General features: G+C 26.8%; 1 protein-coding gene across 4 annotated transcripts in view; it reads left to right on the forward strand.

Annotated features, from left to right (window-relative positions):
• The window catches only part of LOC132919750 (myosin-G heavy chain), a 70054-nt gene extending 63508 nt beyond the window's left edge, over positions 1–6546 (forward strand). For all 4 annotated transcript variants that reach the window (XM_060981562.1, XM_060981564.1, XM_060981563.1 and 1 more), the window contains 8 exons: positions 345–534; positions 1683–1854; positions 2570–2781; positions 2872–3070; positions 3909–4072; positions 4561–4760; positions 5751–5850; positions 5913–6546. In XM_060981562.1, the coding sequence (XP_060837545.1) occupies positions 345–534; positions 1683–1854; positions 2570–2781; positions 2872–3070; positions 3909–4072; positions 4561–4760; positions 5751–5850; positions 5913–6070 (1395 nt within the window). In that variant the 3' untranslated portion in view covers positions 6071–6546. The remainder of the gene's footprint in view (positions 1–344; positions 535–1682; positions 1855–2569; positions 2782–2871; positions 3071–3908; positions 4073–4560; positions 4761–5750; positions 5851–5912) is intronic.
• The last annotated feature ends 18089 nt before the right edge of the window (positions 6547–24635 follow it).

The following is a 24635-nucleotide window of genomic DNA, read 5'->3' on the forward strand; positions in this document are numbered from 1 at the left end:
CGTTAGCAAAAAAATATACTATTAATTTTTTTCCTTATACTTTGTATGTAAAGTTTTAAATAATACATATAATAACATTCAAAAATAAATATATTAGTATACTACTATGTTAAATTGGCGTACAATCTAGGTAATTTTCTATTTAATTATTTGTTAATGAAATAGAAAAAAAGTCTATTCAACAATAATACATAATATATCGCTTACTTCTCCGAACTTACATAATTTATTATACTTAATAAGTTATAGAATATGTCAGTGCATAATAAATTGTATGCCTCCCCAGTCCCCAATTATATCACGCTCGTAACTAATTATCACTGGTGGTTTTTTTTTTTTTACAGAGAACTGGCTTGTTAAGTATGTTGGACGTCGAGTGTTCCATCAACGGATCCGTGGAACTGTATCTGAGAAAAGTAAAATCTCAGCACAGAAACAACCCAAGACTTTTCGAACCCAAGTCGGTTGAACACAAATCATTCGGCATACAACATTTTGCCGGCAGAGTCGTGTACGACGCTTCGGATTTCCTAGGTATAGAATAGATACATGACGTCATAAAGTTATTATATTGTCATATACATAATACGTAAATAAACATATTAAACCTAAACCCTCCGGACAAGACAAGACGTTTTGCTCTTATATCAAATTATGATTAATTTAAAATTTAAAATTTAAACTAATGCCCCAGGTTCTCCCCAAATCTTTATAAAAGTAAATTCAATTTTAAGACGATAAATAAACATAATAGCTGTCAATTATGGTATATATATATACCTAGAAGTTTAGTTACTATTATTATGCAAAATATGGTTTCTATCAAAATGTTTAATAATGCTTTGTAATTCGATTTCGAAACTTTTTAATAGATAGTTGCTATGTAGCTATATTATAGAAATGATATGTGCTAGGGCTTTAGGAAGACGCACACCCATAAACGATCTCTGTCATACAAAATAAATGTAAATTATACCAAAATGTGGATTTCTGTAGTTCCAATTTTGTGTAACAAGCTTTTGAGTTTATTATGATATTTTAATTTTTAACCAAGTTATGAGAGTTTTTAAATTTAAATATTTTTCGTATTTATATTACTATTAATTATTAAAATACCACAATTATTAAAATTATAAAACACAGATAATAATTTTACCTTTACGTTTTATAATAGGTCATTTCACTCTATTATTAAAAATTACTACACAAAATAGGAACTGTTAAATATAAATTTGCTATGTCGTATGTTTGTAGGACGGAGACAACATACGCCAATTTGACATCTTCTTAAATACTATCGTCTATCACTATTCACTATATAATCGAATTTATGACGTCCAACCTATTTTTTAATTAATATATTCAATTAACAATAACTTTATTTAAATTATCAAATACCTAGTAGTATAACCAAGTGCAAAGTATTATTTTAAAGTAGGTTTACAATTTTTTAAATAAATTTTCCTATGTTGGCACCTACATTACTTATATTTCTTATATAATTGTTTTATGCCATATTTTTGTAAGTAATAAGTAATAACAGTAATAAAAGACACCTATTGGTAAATTGTATGATAAAAATCTAAGATTTACATCAATCATAGGAACAAGAATAGGTCCAATTATTACTATCATATCCCTTAACGATCTGATGTATAAATATTTTGCAATTGTTATTTCAGAAACTAACAAAGACGTAGTGCCCGATGATTTAGTGTCCGTTTTTCACAAGCAGTCGTGTTCATTTGGTTTCGCCACGCATCTGTTCGGGAGTGAACTGAAAGCGTTGTACAGCATAGAAACAGTACCCAGAGGAATCAAATTTCGAATATCACCGACTTCGCATTCCGATCTGTAAGTTAAATATGATATAGTAAATTAGCGTTTAAATTCAATAACTTATAAATTATATTATAACGATTATTACCTACGATATTGATAGTACCTACACAAAATATACTACATGAAAAAATATATTGCGCCGATGGACGATGTTGTTCGTTTCTCCGACAGATATCACTAGCAAATAAGAAAATGTGATTATTTCTGACCCGTAAATACCTGTGAAGTTTTGAAGTTTTCTATACCATACAAATGCGGAATACGCAAATTAGTTGGCTTTTCGTATCCACTTGCCTTTTGGGGGATAACCTCTTTTCCCTCTTCCATAAAACAAATACATATAAGAAATATCAAATTTTTTTCTGATTGAAATTATACAATAAGAATAGGTAATTCTTATTTGAAAAATCTTTGTATTAATGTGGCAAAAGTTTCTGCTTAAGTATACTTAAAAGTTCCATGAATTAGAATTTGAATTAATTCATTATTGAATTAAATGGAGCAAAGTGGAGGTGAACAAGCTTGGTGAATAGTTTTTTATCTATAACATTTCATTTCCTTGCATAAATCTACCAATAACTCAACCCTCTCCGAATATCAATTATATAATAATATTATTATTATATATTGTATTGTATACTATGAGTCTAAAGTCTAAAATACATCATATTCTCATCATGCTCAGATTGATAAATCTGTATCTAATATAATCGTTGATTGTTTCCAGTTTAAACGGCAATGAGCCTGTATCGACGTTAACTCAAGACTTCCACACGCGGCTTGACAACTTGCTGAGATCGCTGGTGCACGCCCGTCCACATTTCGTGCGTTGCATTAAGGCGAACTCGACCGAGACCCCAGACAAGTTCGACAGAGCGGTAGTCATGCGACAGATACGGTCATTACAAGTTTTAGAAACAGTCAATCTGATGGCGGGAGGTAAGTCGACGATAATTCACTATAACGACTATATTATAACGATCACCGAATTAACCACGTACTATTATAACAATTTTTATTTTTCATCAGGTTATCCGCATCGGATGCGGTACAAGGCGTTCAACCTGAGGTATAAAATGCTGGCACCGTTCAACAAACTCTTGCGAACCGACGATCGGGCGACCGAAGACTGCCATCTGATATTACAATGCATCGAGGACAAAATTGATACGAAACAGAGCGAAGTGAGCATGAGTTGGGCTTTTGGCAAGAGACACGTCTTCCTGAGGTGAATATTTGCTACTTACATTTTTTACGTAAATGTGACGCACGTTGCCTAGCAAAGAGCGGCACCACTTATAGTAAAATGTAGAGAGGAGTAACGCCCAATAACATCCCACGCCAAACCCCCAAAAAAATTAGTTCATCACTTTATCAGTTACTAGTCATTGAGTATACATTCATTCCAAATTTGTCATCACTCATCGTTGATATACATTTTCCACAAAAGTATTTTTTTTTTTTTTAAAGCATTGATTTTTATCAGAAAGAATTTAAATAATAATATATTTACCTTGTAAATTTAAATTTAAACGATTTAATTTATCAAATATATCGACAAGATAACCTAAAATCGCAAGTCATTGCTCGTCTAAAAAGTATTCCACAAATGTATTATTACATTCCGGAAGAAAAATGTATGCTTTATCTCAAAGTTAAAAATTACATAATAATATTTTACCACGAGACAACTTCAATATGAAGAAGTAATTTTCCATGATCAGAACCCATTTCACTGCAAAAAAAATTTATCTGGAATTTAATTTTTTTAATTTTATAAAATGTACCTATCACATTTATAGCATTTTTGGAAGCTAAAACTTCTCTATGAATCATGCAATGGTTAAACATAATATTTGAAGACACTTACAGAACTTTAGCTTTAAAATCTTTCTTTAAGCCAATATAAGGGCGGCTACACTGTTTGTACATATCGCCACACACATTGACCACGAAACGTCATTAATTTCTAAAGAAAACTGTTTATAAGAACAAAAATATCGTTACTAGTTGTACGTCATCCATCTAATACCGACGACATACTTATGTAATTGTTCATGTTTCAGTGAGGGCGTAAGGCAACATCTGGAAAAACTCCGGTGGCAGACTCATCACAATGCGGCTGTACTGATACAGTGCACGTGGAGGAGCTGGAGGACCAGAAGAAAATGGCCGGGCACTAAGCGAGTCATGATGCAAATACAACAAGTGTCTAACCCGATTGTACAATGTACGTGTGCTTATTTCAGTAGTTTTAAGTATCTAAATTTAATAGCATGACTTTCAGGATATTCTGTCCGTAATTTGCTATACTAATATCAATATTAATATTAGTTAAGAATAGATATACAGCAGTCGTAGGTAGTCGTATACACGACTCCGGGACTATTGTTTAATTATAATTATAATCAACGGAAACGATATCAATATTATGTTATACTGTTGTCATTATTATTTCTTATGAATATTACATATAATACGTATAAAATATGTATTGAGTATTATAGAACACCATAACTATTAATACATATTGCTTATGTTTTTAAATAAATACTATTATTATATTATCGTACCGCGTTTAATATTAATATAATATGATTAGGTGTTCTTGTTCACTCGATATCTTATTTTTTCCAATGTTCTCAGTTGGTTATTTAATTTATATGCGTACGCTCACTTGTAAATTTATCTAATAGTTTTATTTCATCTATATTATAGGCCTCAACAACAAAATAGGTATGGGTGGAAGAAAAATGACTTCTGGTAGTCAACTTCCTAACGCCGGAGTAACCAACAGCGGCACAGCGACTTTGACTAGACCCAGGCCTCAGCCCATAACGGGAACACCTCCTCCTGACCAAATTGAGAAATTCGATCAGAAAATAATACAGACTTGTAACCTGTTTGGATTGAATCTGGTAAATATTTTCAAGCAATAAATTATATAAGAATTATTTAGGATTTTAAATTATATTTATGCATATTTTAATGTACTGGCATAATATTTCTCTTCACGGTAACGAGTATATACCTTTTGGAATGTATTTCATATTATATTTATAGTAGTAATTTGTTATTTTGATTAAATTTACAATAAACCATGGACTAAAAGTTTTATTGACACATCTAAACTTAATAATAACCTTTGAGAAAGTTTTTACCATTAAAATTGGAAGTAATTTAAATCAATCAATAGTTTTGGATAAATTACTTTTAAAAATAACTTACTTTATGCGTTACTTAGACATTAACTATGTTACTTTCACATTAAAAAGATAAAAAAATAAAAAACGAGTATATTTCTCTGATTTTTTGTCAATCGAAAACGACGAAAACCGACGTATAAATAGTTTAAAGTCATAAATCCATTAGCCCATTATATAAGTAAAAGCAGGTATAACTTGAACACGACAAAAAATTGTTAATATTAATGTAGTCCAAAACATCGAAAACTTAATTGTAACTCGTTAAAATGTAAAAAATATTTACGCATTATAGAAATTTATATTTTATATATTATGATATTATTATTTTTTCTATTAATTAAAATTATTTTAATTATAGATATTCGAATTGGTAATGCGTTATTCTATTTTAGGAGTAATGTCCATTACATTATTTTCGTTACTTAAAAATTTTTAACAATATTACGTAATAAACAAAGTATCATCATTACATCAATAACGTGTTACTGTCGTTACGTTCTGCCCACGGCCCAACAACTGGGTCTTGGCAACTGAATTTCCATCGGAGGGTTAAAAACTGAAATATAATTTCATAGCTCTTCAAGATCAGTATCTAAACATTATGCATATACTTTAAACTATAACTATAATAAAATAGGCAATTAATGGTTATAATCGTGCTGTAGGTGACAAGTTTATAACGTAACTATTTTTATTTTCCAGGAAAGACCTCCACCATTACCTCCAAGTCGATCTTACACGATATCTGGTAATACAAAAATGGGATATCCGCAAAGCCGTATTATGAAAAAATCTTTTCCTGGTATGTATATTGAATTTCACAATATTCAATAAATCGATATCTAATAACGTTTCAATTTTCAGAAGAAGGAAACTGTGATGTCGCGCTGATGAAAGGTGACTCTGTGATTGTGGTGGGTACATCGAACAGGAGAGGACACCTGCTTGTCGAGCACTGCAATAGAAGCTTGGACGTGCCATTCCAATTTTTGGAACTAAAACCAAGACCTGTCGCCATCTAACATAATATTCCCCTTAATGTAGACATTGATGCTCAAACACGAAACTTATGATCAAACGTTAATTTATGTTCGCCTTATGTATTATATAAAATATTGATTGTTGAATTTCTAGTGTAAAAAATTATATATATACGCTGCCGAAAAAAATGCTTATCCTAATAATATAACTGTTAACTAACTGTACTATATATTTAAAAAAAAATACATTCTAGTACAAATTGATGTTTTTCATGCCTGTCATGGAAATATAATTTTATATTTAAGTAATAAATATATGATATATATTTATCATAAAATACGTCATTATATAAATATTTTAAGTTTTAATTATCTTTAAAGGATTTATTTAAAAGAAATTAACTATACGATGTAATAAATTATTGTTTTATTGTTTTATATTATGATTACAATTGTGCCAATATTATATACTATGAATACTCATTAAAGATGAAATTTCAACTTGTTTGTATCAAAAATCCAATTTTTAATTCACAGCTCGTTCATCGTAATACGATTTTATTATTTGTGTGGAATGAAAATGACAAGAGACCTAAGACGTTACCGTAGAATACAGTAACTACTTCGCAGGCTATCGAAAATATCAGAACATTACGATTTTCGATGTTCATAATCATAAATATCTAAAATAATACTATTTACCTAATTATTACAAATAATGTATATTATAATATATTATATTTGTAATATTGTTATATATTTGTAATATTTTTAAATATTAGAAAATGCGTTTATTTTGTTCTACAGAAATATTTTGTGTAATGTGCTAGATGTCTCTCTTTTCTGACCATTCGCCATACTCTATGACTATGACAGAGATCTACACATTTATTGCTAATAATAAGTGAGTCACTTAAAACTAAAACAAATTCTATTCCGCGACAAAATTATAAAGTGGATATTAGTTGACAGAATAATGATATGATCGGCGGGATTCGGGGCGTTTGAATACCTTTCGTGTTTCGTCAATGTGAAATGATTATTTGAATTACGCTTGCAAGTTTCTATTGCGTATAGATAATAATATGGACGGTGCGCGGTCGAAAGGAAATAAGAGAATTTTGGACTTTTTTCGATTATTACACGCCATCTAGTGGAATAAAAAATTCTTCGTACCTAGTGTTGAAGATGTCTAATAATATCCTGTTTCCAGAAAACTAGTGACTTAAGTAGTGATTAGCTTATTTTCTTTTACCCGCGCACCATCCATATAATTAATCGTCCAACACACCACTATACTTGATAAGCCGAGTTAACACGGCCCAGTTGATACCCAGTAATTAATAAAATATAAATTGATGAATTAGAAAAAATTACATAAATAGTTTATATGACTCGTTAAACCGCAGCCCATTTGTTGTACATTTAGGTTGGACTTTTTTCCCCCGAATGGTTACACTCTCCGCCCATAAAAAGGTTATGCAGATATATGCCATTGGATGACAACAATCAAAATTGGTGTATTGAATATTTGTGTGTCGAATGACAAAGTTCGATCACTTGCGTGTGACGTGGATCGTCTGAATTTTGAAACGTTCGAATCACATGAAAATAATATTATTTTGGCGCTGATATGTCGCAAGAGTTGCCTACGTCGAACCCCTCAAAAATAGTGATCTTATAATAATATTATCGATAAAAATTATTTATTTTTATTCTCGTTCCTCCGCGAATCGAGTAGGTTAACGTTTAACGTTCAATTGACAGGCTCACTTTAACTTAATATTGGTATACAGAATGATTCGATATCTTAAGTTGCACTGTATACTATATTAGATTCGTAGCGTAACGATGAATTTTACAACAATGTATCGATGTATGTGATGTTTTTGTGTTTGTGCACATGATAATTAGTAGTGAATAATATACTTCGATTTTCAATCTGAGGATGGTATTAGATAGTAAATTGGATCTAAATCAAAAATGTCTAGTATTTTTCAAAGTAATGGGAAAAGATAAAGAAAAATGGGAATTTTCACGCAAAACCAGTTTTCAATAAAATCAAATTTTTGTTGTAATTTAAAAACTAATATTCATAGATACTTGGAATTTACATTAAAATTTATTTTTACTTAAATTTTCTATAAATGGTACAATTTTTAACATATTTTGACTCTTTTTGAACTATTTATAAGCATGAAAAATGTTTGATTTTTTAGCATTTTTTTTATGCCGATAAAAAATGTATAAATGATGGGTAAAAAAATGGATAAGTAAATATAATACAAGGTTCTCAATAAAATATTAATTTTCCAATTAAAAAATATTAAATATTTATAATCACAATATTTTTTTATAGGCATTTAAATATACTTTCGAAATTTAATAAAAGGTTCTTTACAAGTTGAGCAACCTGTTGGTAAATATTTCTACCGGAAAGTCAAATTAATTTTTAATGACCGTTCAAATTTTTTTTCGACATTTGATATTCAACCGTATAATAACTACTTCTCCTCAAACAATTTTTGTTCTTTGTTGTAATTCAATTATTTTGCAATAACAACGTATAAAATCTTTAATTTTCAATTTTTTTATCAATATAAAGTAATATTAAATACAAAATAAATGACTAAGTTACAAAAAGAAAAACATTACATGAAATATACTTGATAATAAAAGCTGACTGACTGTCTCCGCTCAAAACGTTTTTCGTTTTTGGATAGTCAATGATACATCAATAAACTTAAATTTATCACACCCATTAAAGTGATCCGCTTGACACCTAATGTACAGTAGAAATGGTACCCACTTGTCTACTTGTTTAATATCATTCATAAACGTAGTTTTGTGGAAATATCGTATTATTTTTATCCGCTTGACGGAGACGGCAACGACAAATAATTATCTACTATTTTCGACTACCTATTATAGTGGTATAAATTATAAACTCTCTTTTATAGTCCCTCGTAGAAATCGCTCTTAAGTACATCCAGCGTTTTTGTATTTATTTATTTATTATTTTTTTTTTTTTTTTAATAAATAGCACTTTTCACTTTTTTATGTGTTTGTTACACTTACTAAATAATGATACACAATAATAAAATTATGTTACAATTTGATTTTACAATATTGCACTATTTGCATTTAATAAATTCATAAGTATTTAAAACCCGAATTGACATTGACCAATTTTAATTTTAATTAAAATCCTTTGGTTTTATTTTTATAAATAAGTTGAAAAATATTTGCTTAACGTATTTTGATACAGTGCTATAAATAATAATAAATATATAAGTGGATACACACTAATTAGATTGATCGAATGCGAACGAATGATAAATGGTTCGTTAACTTAATAACCTTCAAACCTTAGGTCGTTGCTGATATTTATATCAAAACACGAAAATAAGGTTAGATCCTAAAGTGTCTTAGAGCGCTATCACAAAATGTCAGTAAATTTTGCTAAATCGCTAATTACGGCAATTGCGTGAACTACAATTTATTGCGATTCGCAATATCTATGTTTGACAAAGTAATATATTTTTATTATAATTTTATTCGCATCTCATATCCCATAACTTATAAGTTGAAATGTTAAATTCTTATAACTTAAATAAATAGTACGACTTTAAATTGTGACATTTTTTCGATCGGCTAAGCAAAAAAAAAGACAAAATTGTAAATTAAAAAAATAATAAACCAGTAAATATTATAAACATTTCTTACAGTATTTGTACTTCATCATCAAGTTTTTTTCTAAAAAGCATAATATTAAACATTTTAATAGAATTTTTTTTTGTAAATATAAGGTTTACGAGGTTATGTAATAGAAACATGTATTAACTATACATGTTTTTATACAGTGTGATTCATCTAACTTGGCTACCATAATTTATTAATTCAAATTATGATTTTCGTATTATTTTAAATATACTTAAACTTAAAAGACCATAATCTCAAATTATTGAGTATTTTGTACTAAGTACTTAAGGAGTGCCATGTGGACATACAAATTTCTATTTCGTCAAATCAGAAACTTCTCTTGTTTATTGTACATTATTTATTGGGTAGTGTTTTTAAAAATAATTGTAATTTACGGTTCAAAATTCAAAAGAGTAGTTTATTAATTTTTTATTAAAAGGTTTAAAAGTAGGTACTAATCATAATAATATATAGTCCTTAAAAATAGTTTTACACAAATATAAAATAAATGTAATATTGAATCAAATGTTTATTAATTATTATACTTTGATCTTTTTTTATAAATTATAAATGTTGATAGATTATTTATATTAATTACTAAAACATATTTCCCATTCACCATAGCCTCCATATCTGACCGATTACAACGGGCGAATGGAACTATATTATGCTAAAAATATCCGCTATAAAATTTATATTAAATTATAAATTCTACATTTTGGAAGAAAAAATAGAGAATGAGTACCTATGCGCGATGAACTACCCTGTATAACCTGTTTAAATTAATTTCATCTTAAATGCTGAAAATATGAAAATAAGCATATAATGATAAAAAATAAAATAAAATTACATTAATAATTATTTTTTATTTGTCGATTAATCGAAAAAGCTATTGAATTTAAACAATTTTCATTATTGCTTTTTCTTGAATAACGTTTTTAGAGCTGTTAATAAATACCTTTTATTGTGTTTAAGCATATATTAACTACGATTCATTGTTATTCTGTACAGCTGAGAAAATGTTTACTATTTGTATTTTGTCGCTTACAGATTTATCAATTTAAAACTAATATTTACCGACAGATATTCGACTTGTTTTTTGATCATTGCCTTCTAAACTTCACACTATATAGCTAATAAATTCGACGCCCTTGTACAAAATAGTCAAACGCACGTGTCATCTTTTGTATTTAAATATAATGAATTATAATAATATAGCTACTTATTGGGTAAAATATGTATAAAATATAATGATATACAATACATTACAATACAATATTATTATATAATAACGCGACAATGTTAACTTGTACACATTATATAATTCGTATACCGCCTATATATACAAGGTGATTTATTTTTAATATAAACACTAATTTTCTCGAAAACTAATAACGTTTTAATAAATGGACATTTTTGAAAAAATTCTATTTTAGATTCTGGGCAAAGAATGTACAGTTTTACAATAATGTGTTTTTTTTTTATTCAGTTTTGTGTCAGAAATCGTTTTTCCTAGTAGATATAATTTTCCGATTATCAAATTTGAGGTAGATTTTTTGGTAGCAAATTAGATCTATAGTTCGAACTTTAAAAATTCTAAATATTTTTTTAAATAATCGGAAACATAACGAAAAAAAAATACTAAAATTTGTTTAAATTTTATTCTTGTTATTAAAATTATTATATGGTACCCTTCAGCCTTGATGGTTATCAAAAAGTTAGACTTCGGTTAGAATCATTTTTCGTCGTTTCGATTTATCATTGAATTCAAATTTAACATGTCTTGCATTACACTGAGACTACTGATACTTAATTAAGAATTACACTCGACACTTAAAGTATATAGTGGAGTGGTTAACTACTTGACAGTTTTTTACAATTTATTTTTTGGTTATCAATTTTTAAATTTTTAATTGTTTAAATGAAAAAACATAAATTATTAATTTCACATTCCAAAATAGAATATTTTTCTTAGAATTAAAATATATAAAAATCGAATTTTGAACACGTAGTTTATCAATAATTATAAATTTATAAGTTACAGCTTATATAAGTATTCAATGACTCTGCATAGCATTTTTTTTCTAAAAAATGTTGTTCTGTTATTTATAAATTTACAATATTTGTTGAGAATTCGCAATATTTTTAGCATCTACTGCTTATATATTATACAATTATGCATAACCATCATGGTTATTATATCGATAGATCTGGATGTTTTTTTTTGTCACCGGTAGTCTACGTCATAGAGTAATGTGTATACACTATAATATTTTGTATAATATTTTTAGTAGAAATTTCTGTGATTTGACGACACTATAGGTAACTTTAATTAGTTATAGTTCAAATAATGTGTTCTGTATATGTACAAACGCCGTACTAATGCTATGTTATTATACTATAAATTTCAAGTGTATATTTTTTTGTACACAAATTACAATGATATTAATTTGCAGCATTTGAGAATTTCATAATATATTAATATCGCTAATCCGGAATCTGAATATTATATAATATTATAACGTATGCAATATGACGTGTTTGATATATACCTTCTACTATCCGACCTGTATGGCCGTATCTGACGATTTAATGACGAATATAACAGATTAGTAAAAAATATTGTTTTGTACCAAACGTGTTGAAGGTCAAACGTGTTTATGGGTTTTTATTAAAAACAAAATTACATCTGAAAATCTGGTTTTGACGATTATGCATCCACACAATATAATAATATATTATACTGCACACGTGCAATATATTTTGTGTTGTTTTACTTGCAATAATAATAATATAATGTACGTATATACATCGTGTAATTTCTAATTGAAATTTGTACCCACCGTGAAGGTTTTGCATTTATCTCTACTTGCAAATTGCAACACCGACACCGTATATACCTATGATACTATAGTCTACAACAGCGTTTTTCGACCTGCGGGTCGCGATTGCTTTGGCCGAGGGTCGTGGTGGTTAAAAATAATAAAACGCCGATTTACAAAAATGAACCTTTCGTTCAAAATTTGGCTTTCCCAACGATATGATACAAATGTATACTTAATATAAATAGGGAGGGGGGGTCGCGAGACTAAAAAGGTTGAGAAACGCTGGTCTATAACACAATATAAATTATAATCATTCAAATTATATCATTGTCCACCAAACCCTATATTGTTGTAAATTACGAAAATATTATCATGTTTATGTTTTACTTTCTAATTACATTATTTTCAAATACCAATTCGATTGAACTGAACATTCGATTATTATTCAATTTTAACTGTTTCAGACTTAATTCCATTGTGATATACATAAGACATAAAGTCATATCATCATACAGACAGACTGCTAAGACAAATATTATATAATGTACTAATTTAAAAATGTATAATTATATTGTCATCAAACAGATATTTTGCAACATAGTACCTAATTAAAAATTATTACATAATAAACTGCACAAAAATAGAGTTGTTTGATACATAAATATGATGACATTTTTAATTTATTGTGATAAAACAAGCAATATGCAATGCGGTGCGTTATGCCGTTATTGTGTTAGTATATGCGTGTGTTAAACATCAATAAAGAATCCCAATGTCAAGAACCGTTTTGCAACGATTTAAATGTATAATAATAAATGTCCATTTTTGATACCTTATTAGACACAATTCAATTTTTCGTAATTAGCACTATATATAGATCCAATTCAATAGTACTTACCTGTTGTCTGTAGGCCTGTTACCTATACAATAACTATTTTTATTATATTATTATCTATTTAAAATATGACAATTTACAATCTGTAGTCTATACAATATAAACAATATAAGTATAATAAGTTAGATGATGGTAAACTGGTAAGAAATTAAAAGGAAAACAAGTCGCCAGTGGCGACACCCCAGGCCCCAACAATATACAATAACTTTTTTTGTTTTTGTATTGGCGTAAAACAGATCATTAAGACCACTGGCCACAACGACCCACTTCTTCACACCCTTCTCTGACTTTTGCCACCTCTTCTGGATTCTCTACTCTTATCAATCTCAGGACCTGATGCACGCGGTGTCATATTGTAATCGTTGTCTCGGTCGTCGCCACTTCCTGAGGGTCTTTTCTTTTCCAATATCCACGTCCTACAAAGTCATTTTTTTCCTACACAGTCAACAGTTTTCTTTCTGCGTCCTTGTCCAACAAATCCTTCATTACTACTAATATGTCCGGTGGATTGAACAGTTCATTCGAATCATTATTAGTTATTATTTATTACTTTTGCGCTCATATCACAATAACTTAAAAATAATAGCATAAATCGAAAAATGTTTGCATGATACGGCTCGTACAATACCACGCTGCAGATGGCTGTAAAACGGGTTTTATTTTAAATTTAAAATTCACTTTCAATGGATTATTTTCGTCATTAACAATGAACTTGAAAAGTTAACCAATAACTAGACGAAGGTCATTTTTATCATTATAACATATTATTATATTGAATTCGTGAGAATTTTGATTCAGTTTTCGTTTGATATAATATATACCTAAATGTACATATTATATTTTTTAATATTACCAATGTTTATTATGAACCAGACACCTGTACCGTGTTTACATTGATGACAATTAGTCATAGCAGGTACTAATAATACAGATTATAGATATTAATACGAGTCAAACTGAAAATAAATTATGACCGCGAGACCACAACCCGTTTCTTTCAACATCGACGAATCGCGTTCTTTGCTGATGGGTTTATTTATAGTATTCAATACGTCTCGTCTCATCGTTATAATTTTTTTCGAAATGTATTTTTAGACTTAATAAAACATCGGTACGTACACAAATTCAACTTTGCATCTTTGCTGTTTTGTAGGAAGTAAAATAGTTATTTGTTACCTATACATTGCATTCAAATCTCTATGTTTTCGATATTGAGATTATTCAGTTCTATAGTTTTTTCTTCGAAAGACCTCTTCGCGCATACGTTCTACGGAAATGCGGGCGATCCGTTAAAAAAACCCTATCGCCATGACTGTTATATTATGTAGAAAATAGTAGTGTGATTGAAATTATCTAATACAACATAATATAGATTTTAATCACTAAAATAAAATATGACACTAAATAGCTTGTTATATCTAGAGCAACAGGCGGTTAAGTAGATGGGTCGTAGCAGTAAGGCGTTGTAATGAGGAAAGAACGACTAGTTTTTGTCAGCACGCAGTTCTGGTCACTCGGCGAATAGACTATAACTATATTACGAATATTGAAATCAATTACAATATTGGAATTGGACTATATTATTAGTAAGGCGTTGTAATGAGGAAAGAACGACTAGTTTTTGTCAGCACGCAGTTCTGGTCACTCGGCGAATAGACTATAACTATATTACGAATATTGAAATCAATTACAATATTGGAATTGGACTATATTATTTAAATAAAATAATATCACTACAATGAAATATTATTAAATTAAGAATACTTAATAGTCATGAATTATAATAGGTAGTTAGTATAGTATATTATTAACTTTAGTGTGATCATTAGGACGGAAAATTAAATAATCATATAAGAACTTTAAAAATGCATTAAAAAGATAGAAAACGGGTAACCATAATATTCTAAATACTCCTCTTAAAAGAGGACTGAAAAATATAAAGTATATTTTTGTAATGTACTACAAATGCACATATTATGCAGAATTTGTAATCATAGGAGTATATTATACAACTAATTTCGTATAGTATACCCATAAAGCACTAAGTAGTACAATAATAGGTTTTAACTTTTAATGTATTGTATAGAAGAGTATATTATATAGTTTAGTTATAAATTATTAGGCCAAGTGAGTTTCAATGATATGATCTTCACAAATATCATAAACGTTAAGCAGCGTTAGATATCTAACCTATTTACCAATAAATATATAAGACAGACACAATATAGTTTCTCAATGTCAATGAGGTCAGGTCAAATTAGGAATTACACATGTATTTATATATTGTATTGATGTGTTATGTAAAATGATTTTCGTTTTTAATACTTTTAAGATATAACTGCAATGTTTATTATTTCTAAAATCATATAGCGCAATTAGTAGGGCGTATAGACGTGTATACGGGTATTTAATGTAATCTATGAAAAATCATAAATTACTAATTATTAGTATCGTTCCAATTATTTAATACTATTTGGCGTATTTGCTAACAATTTCATATTAAATGTACATAAGATGAAAAAATCATATAAAAAAACGATTGAATTCATCAGATTTTTATTTTATTTGATTATTTTATTATGTACGATGAACCAAATACTACAAGTTTGATGATGAAAAGTAAAAATTTGTTTAAAATAAATAATTTATATAATTCAATTCTCCGTGCCTTATATTTTATGATCATTAGGTTTTTTTTACTCCAATTGCTCACTTGTCCGAAAGACATATTATAACATATTTCTACGACGTCAACATAAAGACCATAACACAATAAAATCGAACAATTTTGGTTTAATAAAAGTAAACAAGTTCAAAATATCTATTAGGCCGACGAAAATAATAAATAAAACTATATTATTTTTTTATTTTTTTTTTATAACAGAACGAGCCATGGTACAAAGTATAGAATATAATTATTTACATACTATTTAGTACCATTAAGTAGCATTAATATTACAATATAAAAATAAAAATTACATAAGAATAACATTTAAATTGTGCATTAGTGCATGGCGTTTACACTGTGTAAACCTATACTATATAGGTACCTAATGTTACCTAGTAATTAGTGTTATAAGTTTTTGTCATCTCGTTATTGTATAAAAAAGAACTTAATGTGCTCTAAGGACAGGCGTGTATACAGCCTCACGAAATAATTTCGAGTAACGAGGAAAAAATTGTTTTATTATGTTGTGTCACAATTTGTATTGCTAAATTTGGTACCCCCCCCCCCCCGAAAATTTTTTGTGTACGCGCCTGTCTAAGGACCAAAATTAATATAATAATATAATATATATAATATATATAAATGTATATTGTATAATTTGAATGATTTGATGAAACAACACGTGAACTATGTACGATAGCCGTCACTGAGTATTATATAATATACCTATCTATGTATATATTAATAAAAAATTGGTAGAATGAAATTAAATTTGTATGTTTATTTTAATAATTTAATTAGGTAGATATATCGTATACAGTAAATATGTTTAAATTAATATTATTATATTGATTAGTATGAGTTTTTTATTCACATTATAGTATATATTTTATATTTCTTATTTATATTAGTATTTATCAATTTATCATAAAAAAATTACATGAACAAATTTAATGAATATTAAATAACTAATTGTAAAAAAAAATAATTTATTTTTTCGAATTCAATAATTAGTATAATTTAGACTTAAGATAATAATACAATATAATTTAATTAAAATTAAAATGTATTTTTAATTTTTAAGACAAAAACTTTTTTGGCCAAAATATAATTAATATAAAACACCTTATTATTACAGAAACTCTCTGGGTCGTTGTGAAGTGTATACGTTTCGCTTTTGGTGTGGCGTCCCCTTAATACTAAATATAGTTCTCACACTGACTGTCATATCTATAAAAATAATAATTACGATGCTAATTATAATACTTATAAAACTATCATTATTAATTAATTAATATTTTATTACTACCTACTACTGTTGTTATTGTTATTATTATAGCATTATACATATTAATAACAATTGTTGACCTAAGCTTTAACTATTCAACATTATTGATTAAGGTTCCCACTTATACATAGTAAATACAAATTTAACTTAAGTCCAAAATGTAAAAATAAAATTATTTTTTGTTTTGACATGCACTAAGTTTAGAAATAAAGATAATTTTTATGAAAGCTTATTAACAACATACTAATTGGCTTAGTAATTGAATATAATTATTAAGAGGATGCCACACCTTGTGTGTTGTTTGTTTTACAAACGTACAACAGAAAATTGTAGATAATAATCCATTCTACTCTGTTATTTTTAAAATTAGAGAATAAACCTTTTATAAAATTTACAGGTAAAATTATTATCTATGAAATCTCAGAAACTTTAATTGATATTTTAATTACAAAGCAAGTTATGATGAGCATTTTAAAACTATGAATGTTGTGTACATTTTAAAATGATCATATCGTGGAGACATTACTGCAAGCGGATGTTGTATCCTCTGAAATAGCGTATTAATTATTACACTTTACATATCATAATAACTATCGCATAACAACTTTTTGAAATCATAAGGAAAAATAGGGTATCGTTCTGCTGTACTGTAGGTGTTGAGTGGGTCACTGTGATGGATCATTGTATACGAACAACAACTGAGTGAAGGCAGTCTATCAGGCTCTATCTCTGAGTATATTTCATGTTAGGTATAATACAATTAAATCATTAACAAAATAGATTTAAATTTAAAAATTTAATTAAATGTTACGTTTTTTGATATTGCTATTAGACAAAATAATACATTTTACTGATTATTATTAGTAATACAGTAGGTGAATTAAATTTTGTCAAAACCAATGTATTTGAAAATATCATTGTGTGTATAAAATACAATAGTAATACAAAAATTCTAAGTTCATAATTCTATAATTTCTATTCACAAACAATGTTTACGAACTATAATAAAATAATGAACATATTGATATTGCTGTTCATAGTTTAAATATTATCTGTAAATTTGTCCAAAATTGAACTTGAAATGTCTATAAAAAAAAAGAAATCATGCTTATTTATAGATTTGCGTGATTATATCATTTTCCGAAATTTTCTTTTGTTTATCGCGGTTATAGTGTAAAACATTACGAATTTTTAATCTTGTCCTCTTTAAAGTATATAAACATTACAAATTGAACCCAATTCGCTATCAAAATCCATCCATGAAGTTGAATTTTTTGACTACTATTATCGTGCTTACATAATATGCTCAAAATAAACATCATTGTAAAATCAATACCAAATAATCGCTCCGCTCAGAATTATCTAACTTAAAGCTAAATATTTATTTAAAAAAAAATTAACTATAAATCTATGTATATTTTACATTTTACCATGTAAATTATAAACACTAAACAATACCTATACTTTCGTTTCATTTTAATCTAAAATATTGCACTTTCATTTTAATACTCCAATATTTCCATGTGTGAATTATACATGTATAATAATAATATAATATAATATAATAGATTATCATTATAATTATCATTAAATATTCGTATAGGTATTTTATAAGTATTATCACATATCAAACTCGCCACTGCAATAATGTGCGGCTAGTGTTTGTATCTATTGTATGGTTTTATTAAAATTAAATTTAAATTTATGTTTTACATATTACATATTAGTGTTTATGAAGGTAAGTAATAACTAAATATAAAAAATATACGGCCCAGATACTTCAAAAGATATCGAACGAATAAAAAAATAAGTAAAATACAAGTAGAGTAATAAGTATATGTTATAGGTATTCACTATTTATAAAAATGACTTAAATAAATAAATCGATATTTTGGTAATATCTACATATTTTTATACTTGAATAAATTATGTATGTTTTACTAAATAGAAACATTGTTAAAAAAAGTTATTAAGTATGTAATATGTATATAGTTGTGTAAACAAGTCATTATCACAAAAAAATATTTTTATCAATCAGCAATGTTATCTCTAAAATAATAATCGTGCACGTTGGATCCCGTGATCATATTATAATATTCACTAAAGGAATAAATAAATAAATTATTAATTAACCTTTGACTACAATTTCTGTGGATAATATTATTAAGTTTTAAAAGCTTTTATTAACTATGACATTTAAATCACCTTAAACTATTTCATATCTATACTATTTATACGTTTTTTGCTCTCGCAGGTTAAAATAATATTAGATGTTAACACAATGACTTTGAAATATTATCAAACTTTAACGATAAACAGTACCAATGTCCTATTATAATTACAGTAAAATATTATTTGTGTTTTTGTTAATAATTATAAATACAATATGTAAGTACATAAATTAGTGATTGCCAATTGGCAATAATTGTGCCATTTTGCGATTATTCATGTAAGAGACATATATGTTTTTGACGAATAATTAAATTATTCAAAACGGCTTAATATAATTTTTTGGTTATAAGTAAAAACTATTGGCTATCACTATAATGTATTTCATAAATATTTTATCAATCGTAGTACCTACCTATGTTATGTTGGACATATTACTACTCATAAAATAGTTTTTTTTTCTTAATTGATCTAAGACACCTACATCGGTAATTAAAGCCATTAGTATATAGTAGGTACATTTATAGATATTACATTATATTTTAAATAGTTTGAAACCTAAATAATATGATGCAATTTTTGTTTTAATATTTTCTCAAAATTATTTCACAATCGTTAATCGGTTAACATTTTATATAACATTATATACTTAGAATAACAAAAATGAACAAAGTAGGTAACCGCTCTGCTAAGATATTAATATTATAGTAGGTAGGACTGTACGAATGTACCTCATCATTGAATAAGTGACTGTAATGTATACAAAACTGGACATTAACGTATTAACGAGTTAATATGTTAAAAATTTAATTTATTTATTTTATTTTATTAACTTACCTTATTAGATTTATGTTTTAATGAATCTAACTTTGACTAATTTGCCTCTACGCGCGGTAACTTAAAATCAACTTATAATTTTTCTCATTTAAGTTAATTTTAGTTTTTAAATGTTCATATTAACCAGAAAAATAATAATAAGTGTATAATAAGTTGGTTGAATACATAAAATATTATTGAAAAAAAAAAGATATATTTACAAAGAATTTTGTATGTATATTTATAGATTTAAAGATAAAAAAGAATTTATCACATTAATTACTAATAATATAGGGTAAACATAAGTCGCCCATATAAAAACAATAGTTAATAACCACGATATAGGTAGGTATATGATTATAATTATAATTAGCTATTAATACGATTTTCATAAATTTTGGTTGTTTAAATTTTATTTAAGTAATATTATTAATATCATAATTCATAATCATAAAAATTCCTATTTTGGTATATAATACAAATATACAGTTTTTTTATTCCCTGCTCATTGCGCATTCATACTGATTTGCAGTATTATTGAGTATTTATTAGTCCTTGCTGACTTACTCGTTAGTACTCACTATAATATTATATCATTAATATCTTTTTTTTTTAAATTAATTTAACTTACTAATAATTAATGTGAACTGTGAAGTTAAGTTGATGGTATTTGTTCTTAATGTATATGTTCTTTCAACTTAATTGAAAAAAAAATAGTTAACTAAACCGAGTTAAGAAATCGTATAGTTTCCCAGCCATGAATATAAGTGTTACATTTTAATTCAATGATTTATTTATTGCATGTGAAAAACGATCAAGCAAAGATGGTCTATCAGTTAATTATATTACTAAGTACTTATACAATATACATTATACATGTTATGATATATTTCTATTGATATTACAGTAATTTATTTTAATATTAGTTTTAGTGTTTTACGGTATAAGGTTGAATTAAATGTTGCCAAAACATAATAATATTTAATTATTATAATAGCAAAGGTATTATATTTTATATTACCTATGTATTATTATTATTTTGCCTTTGAATTAATACCAACTTATACTGTAGAAGGAAGAACGGTGAGAGTAGGTTCGTGGTATAAATAAATATATAAGAGCACGAAATTAATATGAAAGTGTGCTTATATTGAAAAAGTCATTATGAATAATATAACATTTAATAGTACATAAGTATCTAATAATATATACATATAAAAATTACAAATTCCCACAAATAATGTTTTAATGCTTTTATATTACATTATTATAATAAAATCATGCGAAGTTGGGTAATATAAAATATGTATAAAAAGCATATTATTATTACAGGTTGTTGTCGATATCAAATATCGAATCGTGAATATACACTAAAAAGTAAAAAAAAAAACATAAACCTATAGTCCATTCCAGGTACATATTATATACTGTATTTTCGCAACTTTTTAAAATACTATATTATAAAATTGTCGTAATTTTTAGATATTTCATTTAAAATGGGTTATTAAAAAGGTACATCATATTATTATCATTCTTTATATTGTTATACGCACTGAACTGTAAATATGGAATGCGTATCATATTATTTTATACCTAATTTTTCCATTGAAAAATATCCCCTTGGCCCTTATTGAAGTCAGCCATTTTGATACCATTAGCTGTATTTTCATTGGAACCATGGTAATAAAAATAAAATTCTCAGTAATAATGAATATATATATCATTTTTGACAATGAAGAATAATGAAAACGAAATCAATATGATGTTGTCCGATAGGGGGACAAGTTTATTGTTAGTCTTTAGCAAATTCTATATTTACAGTCCAGTAGTTATAATATTATGTCATTATAAACGTAACGATGAGGCCACTATAATGTTGCATATACAAACTAAATTAAAGGTACAAACAGCATGTTGAGTAATTATATAAGGTCGAATTATAGTAATATACTAATATATATATAGCTACGGCGAGGGTGGAAAAGGGGCAAGTTCGTTTGGTTAAATTAGTTACTCCCTTTTGGGAAAAAAACAAGATCGTTAATATGTCTTATGGCAGGCCATAAAATATATTATACTGATCTTGTGTCCTTATCTTGGGGTTTATTTATTTACATCAATAACAAGTAATTGTAAATAATGGTTTGTGATAGAAAAATTACGAATTATAAGTTTGTGTTTTGTAAAAGTTCAATAAGGAAATGTTCGAATGTGTATTTAGGAACATCAAACATGTCACTCCGTTAGTTTTCACCTCGCATGAAATAATACGTTTCTAGGGAAACTATTATTGTTGCTACGTAGCTACGTTCTAAAAAAATATTTACATTTTTTTTATTATATAATTTTTTTTTTTTTTTGGCGCCCAGACAAGACATATTATAATGTCAATACTGTAATTAACGCAGGTGACAATAATAATCTCTGCAACAAGCAATCGTTTATACTAGGCGATTTTATGTCAGTTTTTATTCCTAATTCACTGACTATTATAATAGAGTATATAACTATTATACTAAAAATAATAATGCTTACTTTTCAGAAAACATCATATTACTATGTGTGAAACCCGAAAATAATATTATGATGGAATGTCAAGTGTGATGCAACCGTGTTGTGTAGGTTATATTTTTTATAGATATCGGTGCACAATGACATAAAAATACAATTTCTTAATTCACTTTTAAACTTATATTTTATATGATAAAATTTGTATTACCAAATAATGGTTAAGGAGTAATGAGATAAAACAATAAAACAATATTCACTATCTGTAATAAAGTATTTAACAGTAGACGGAGCGTCATCAAGCGTACTCACAGTGGTGCAACATTTTTTCATTAAATAATGAATTTTTTAAATTCTCTAAGTTTTGAAGCTTTTAAATATACCTACTTAAGTGCCATATTTTCAAGTATTTAGATTTTATATAATATTTAAGGAGTGATCTATAACAATATATATATCTAAACCTTTTTTTTAAAATAAGAACTTCTCTGTTTTTCTATTATATGAATTGTTTATCAAATTACTTTTTGAAAATTATAATGTATCAAAGTCAAAATTCAAACGAGTAGTTTTTGAGTTATTTAATTTTGTATACTAAAAATAATATATATTTGTGGACCGTGACAATGGACTTGAAAAATATGGGGACTTTATGGTAAATTGAAAATTTTATAGTAATTATAAATAATCATAGCTAATATTAATTTCTTAACATTTTATTATTTAAAAAAATTGTTGGATATTTTATAATCGAGTACCTATAATAGGTACTCATAACAAACATTAGATTAGATCTAATATTATACATATATAAGCATATAGCCATTTTATATTTTAATAAAACCATTTTTAAGAACTATATAATCCTTATAGTTTACACACAATTTAATAAGAAACTACTCATTTGAATTTTGATCAAAATTTTCAAAAATATCATTGGTTTAATAATTTATAATAAAATAGATGGTTTGTATTAAAAAAAATGTATTGTATCACCCCACAGTGGTGGATCTAGAGTAAATTTTTTTTGGTGGTGGGCTCCTAAAAAAAGTACTTCTAAGTCATATATACATTAAAATAATGTTTTATAGTTTACGTGTTCCTAAAAATATGATGAAAGAAATGGTTATGAGAATGTTATTAATTATATTATGGTTGGATTAGAAATCGTTTATATTAATTATATTATATTTTATGTTTATATTTATATATATATTTATGCCTTACATTATTATAAGTATACCTATAATAATTATATACTATAATACATTTTAGTTATTTTATTTTAAAATAACTTTTATAATACAAAAACTAATCTGCACTTATTTTTGTGTAAGTAAAAAGAAACTATTGAAAAATTCTGGGGGGTGAGACCCCTAGCCCCCCTGGACCCGCCACTCTCGACATAGCTATATAGGACACTTCTTAAACCATATAAAATAATAATTCAAAATATAAGTTCCAAAAATCAAGTTTTGATTAAATGAATTGTTCTACTTTTTCTCTTATATTTACCCTTCGTTACTAATTATATGGGTACGGCAATTAGTAGCTACCCTTATTCTACACATTCATAGGGATCTGTCTTATTTTTAAAGAAATAAACTAAGGTGAGAATGATGCGAATAATTTTGTCTTGTACAATGAACATCATCATAACTAATTAGCAGTATCCATTCAATAGCAATATCAACTGTCAATGACAGTCTGTCATAGTTAAAATTTAAATAATTATA

This window comes from Rhopalosiphum padi, chromosome 2 (genome assembly GCF_020882245.1).
Source record: "Rhopalosiphum padi isolate XX-2018 chromosome 2, ASM2088224v1, whole genome shotgun sequence".
In the NCBI taxonomy this organism is placed as follows: Eukaryota; Metazoa; Arthropoda; class Insecta; order Hemiptera; family Aphididae; genus Rhopalosiphum; species Rhopalosiphum padi.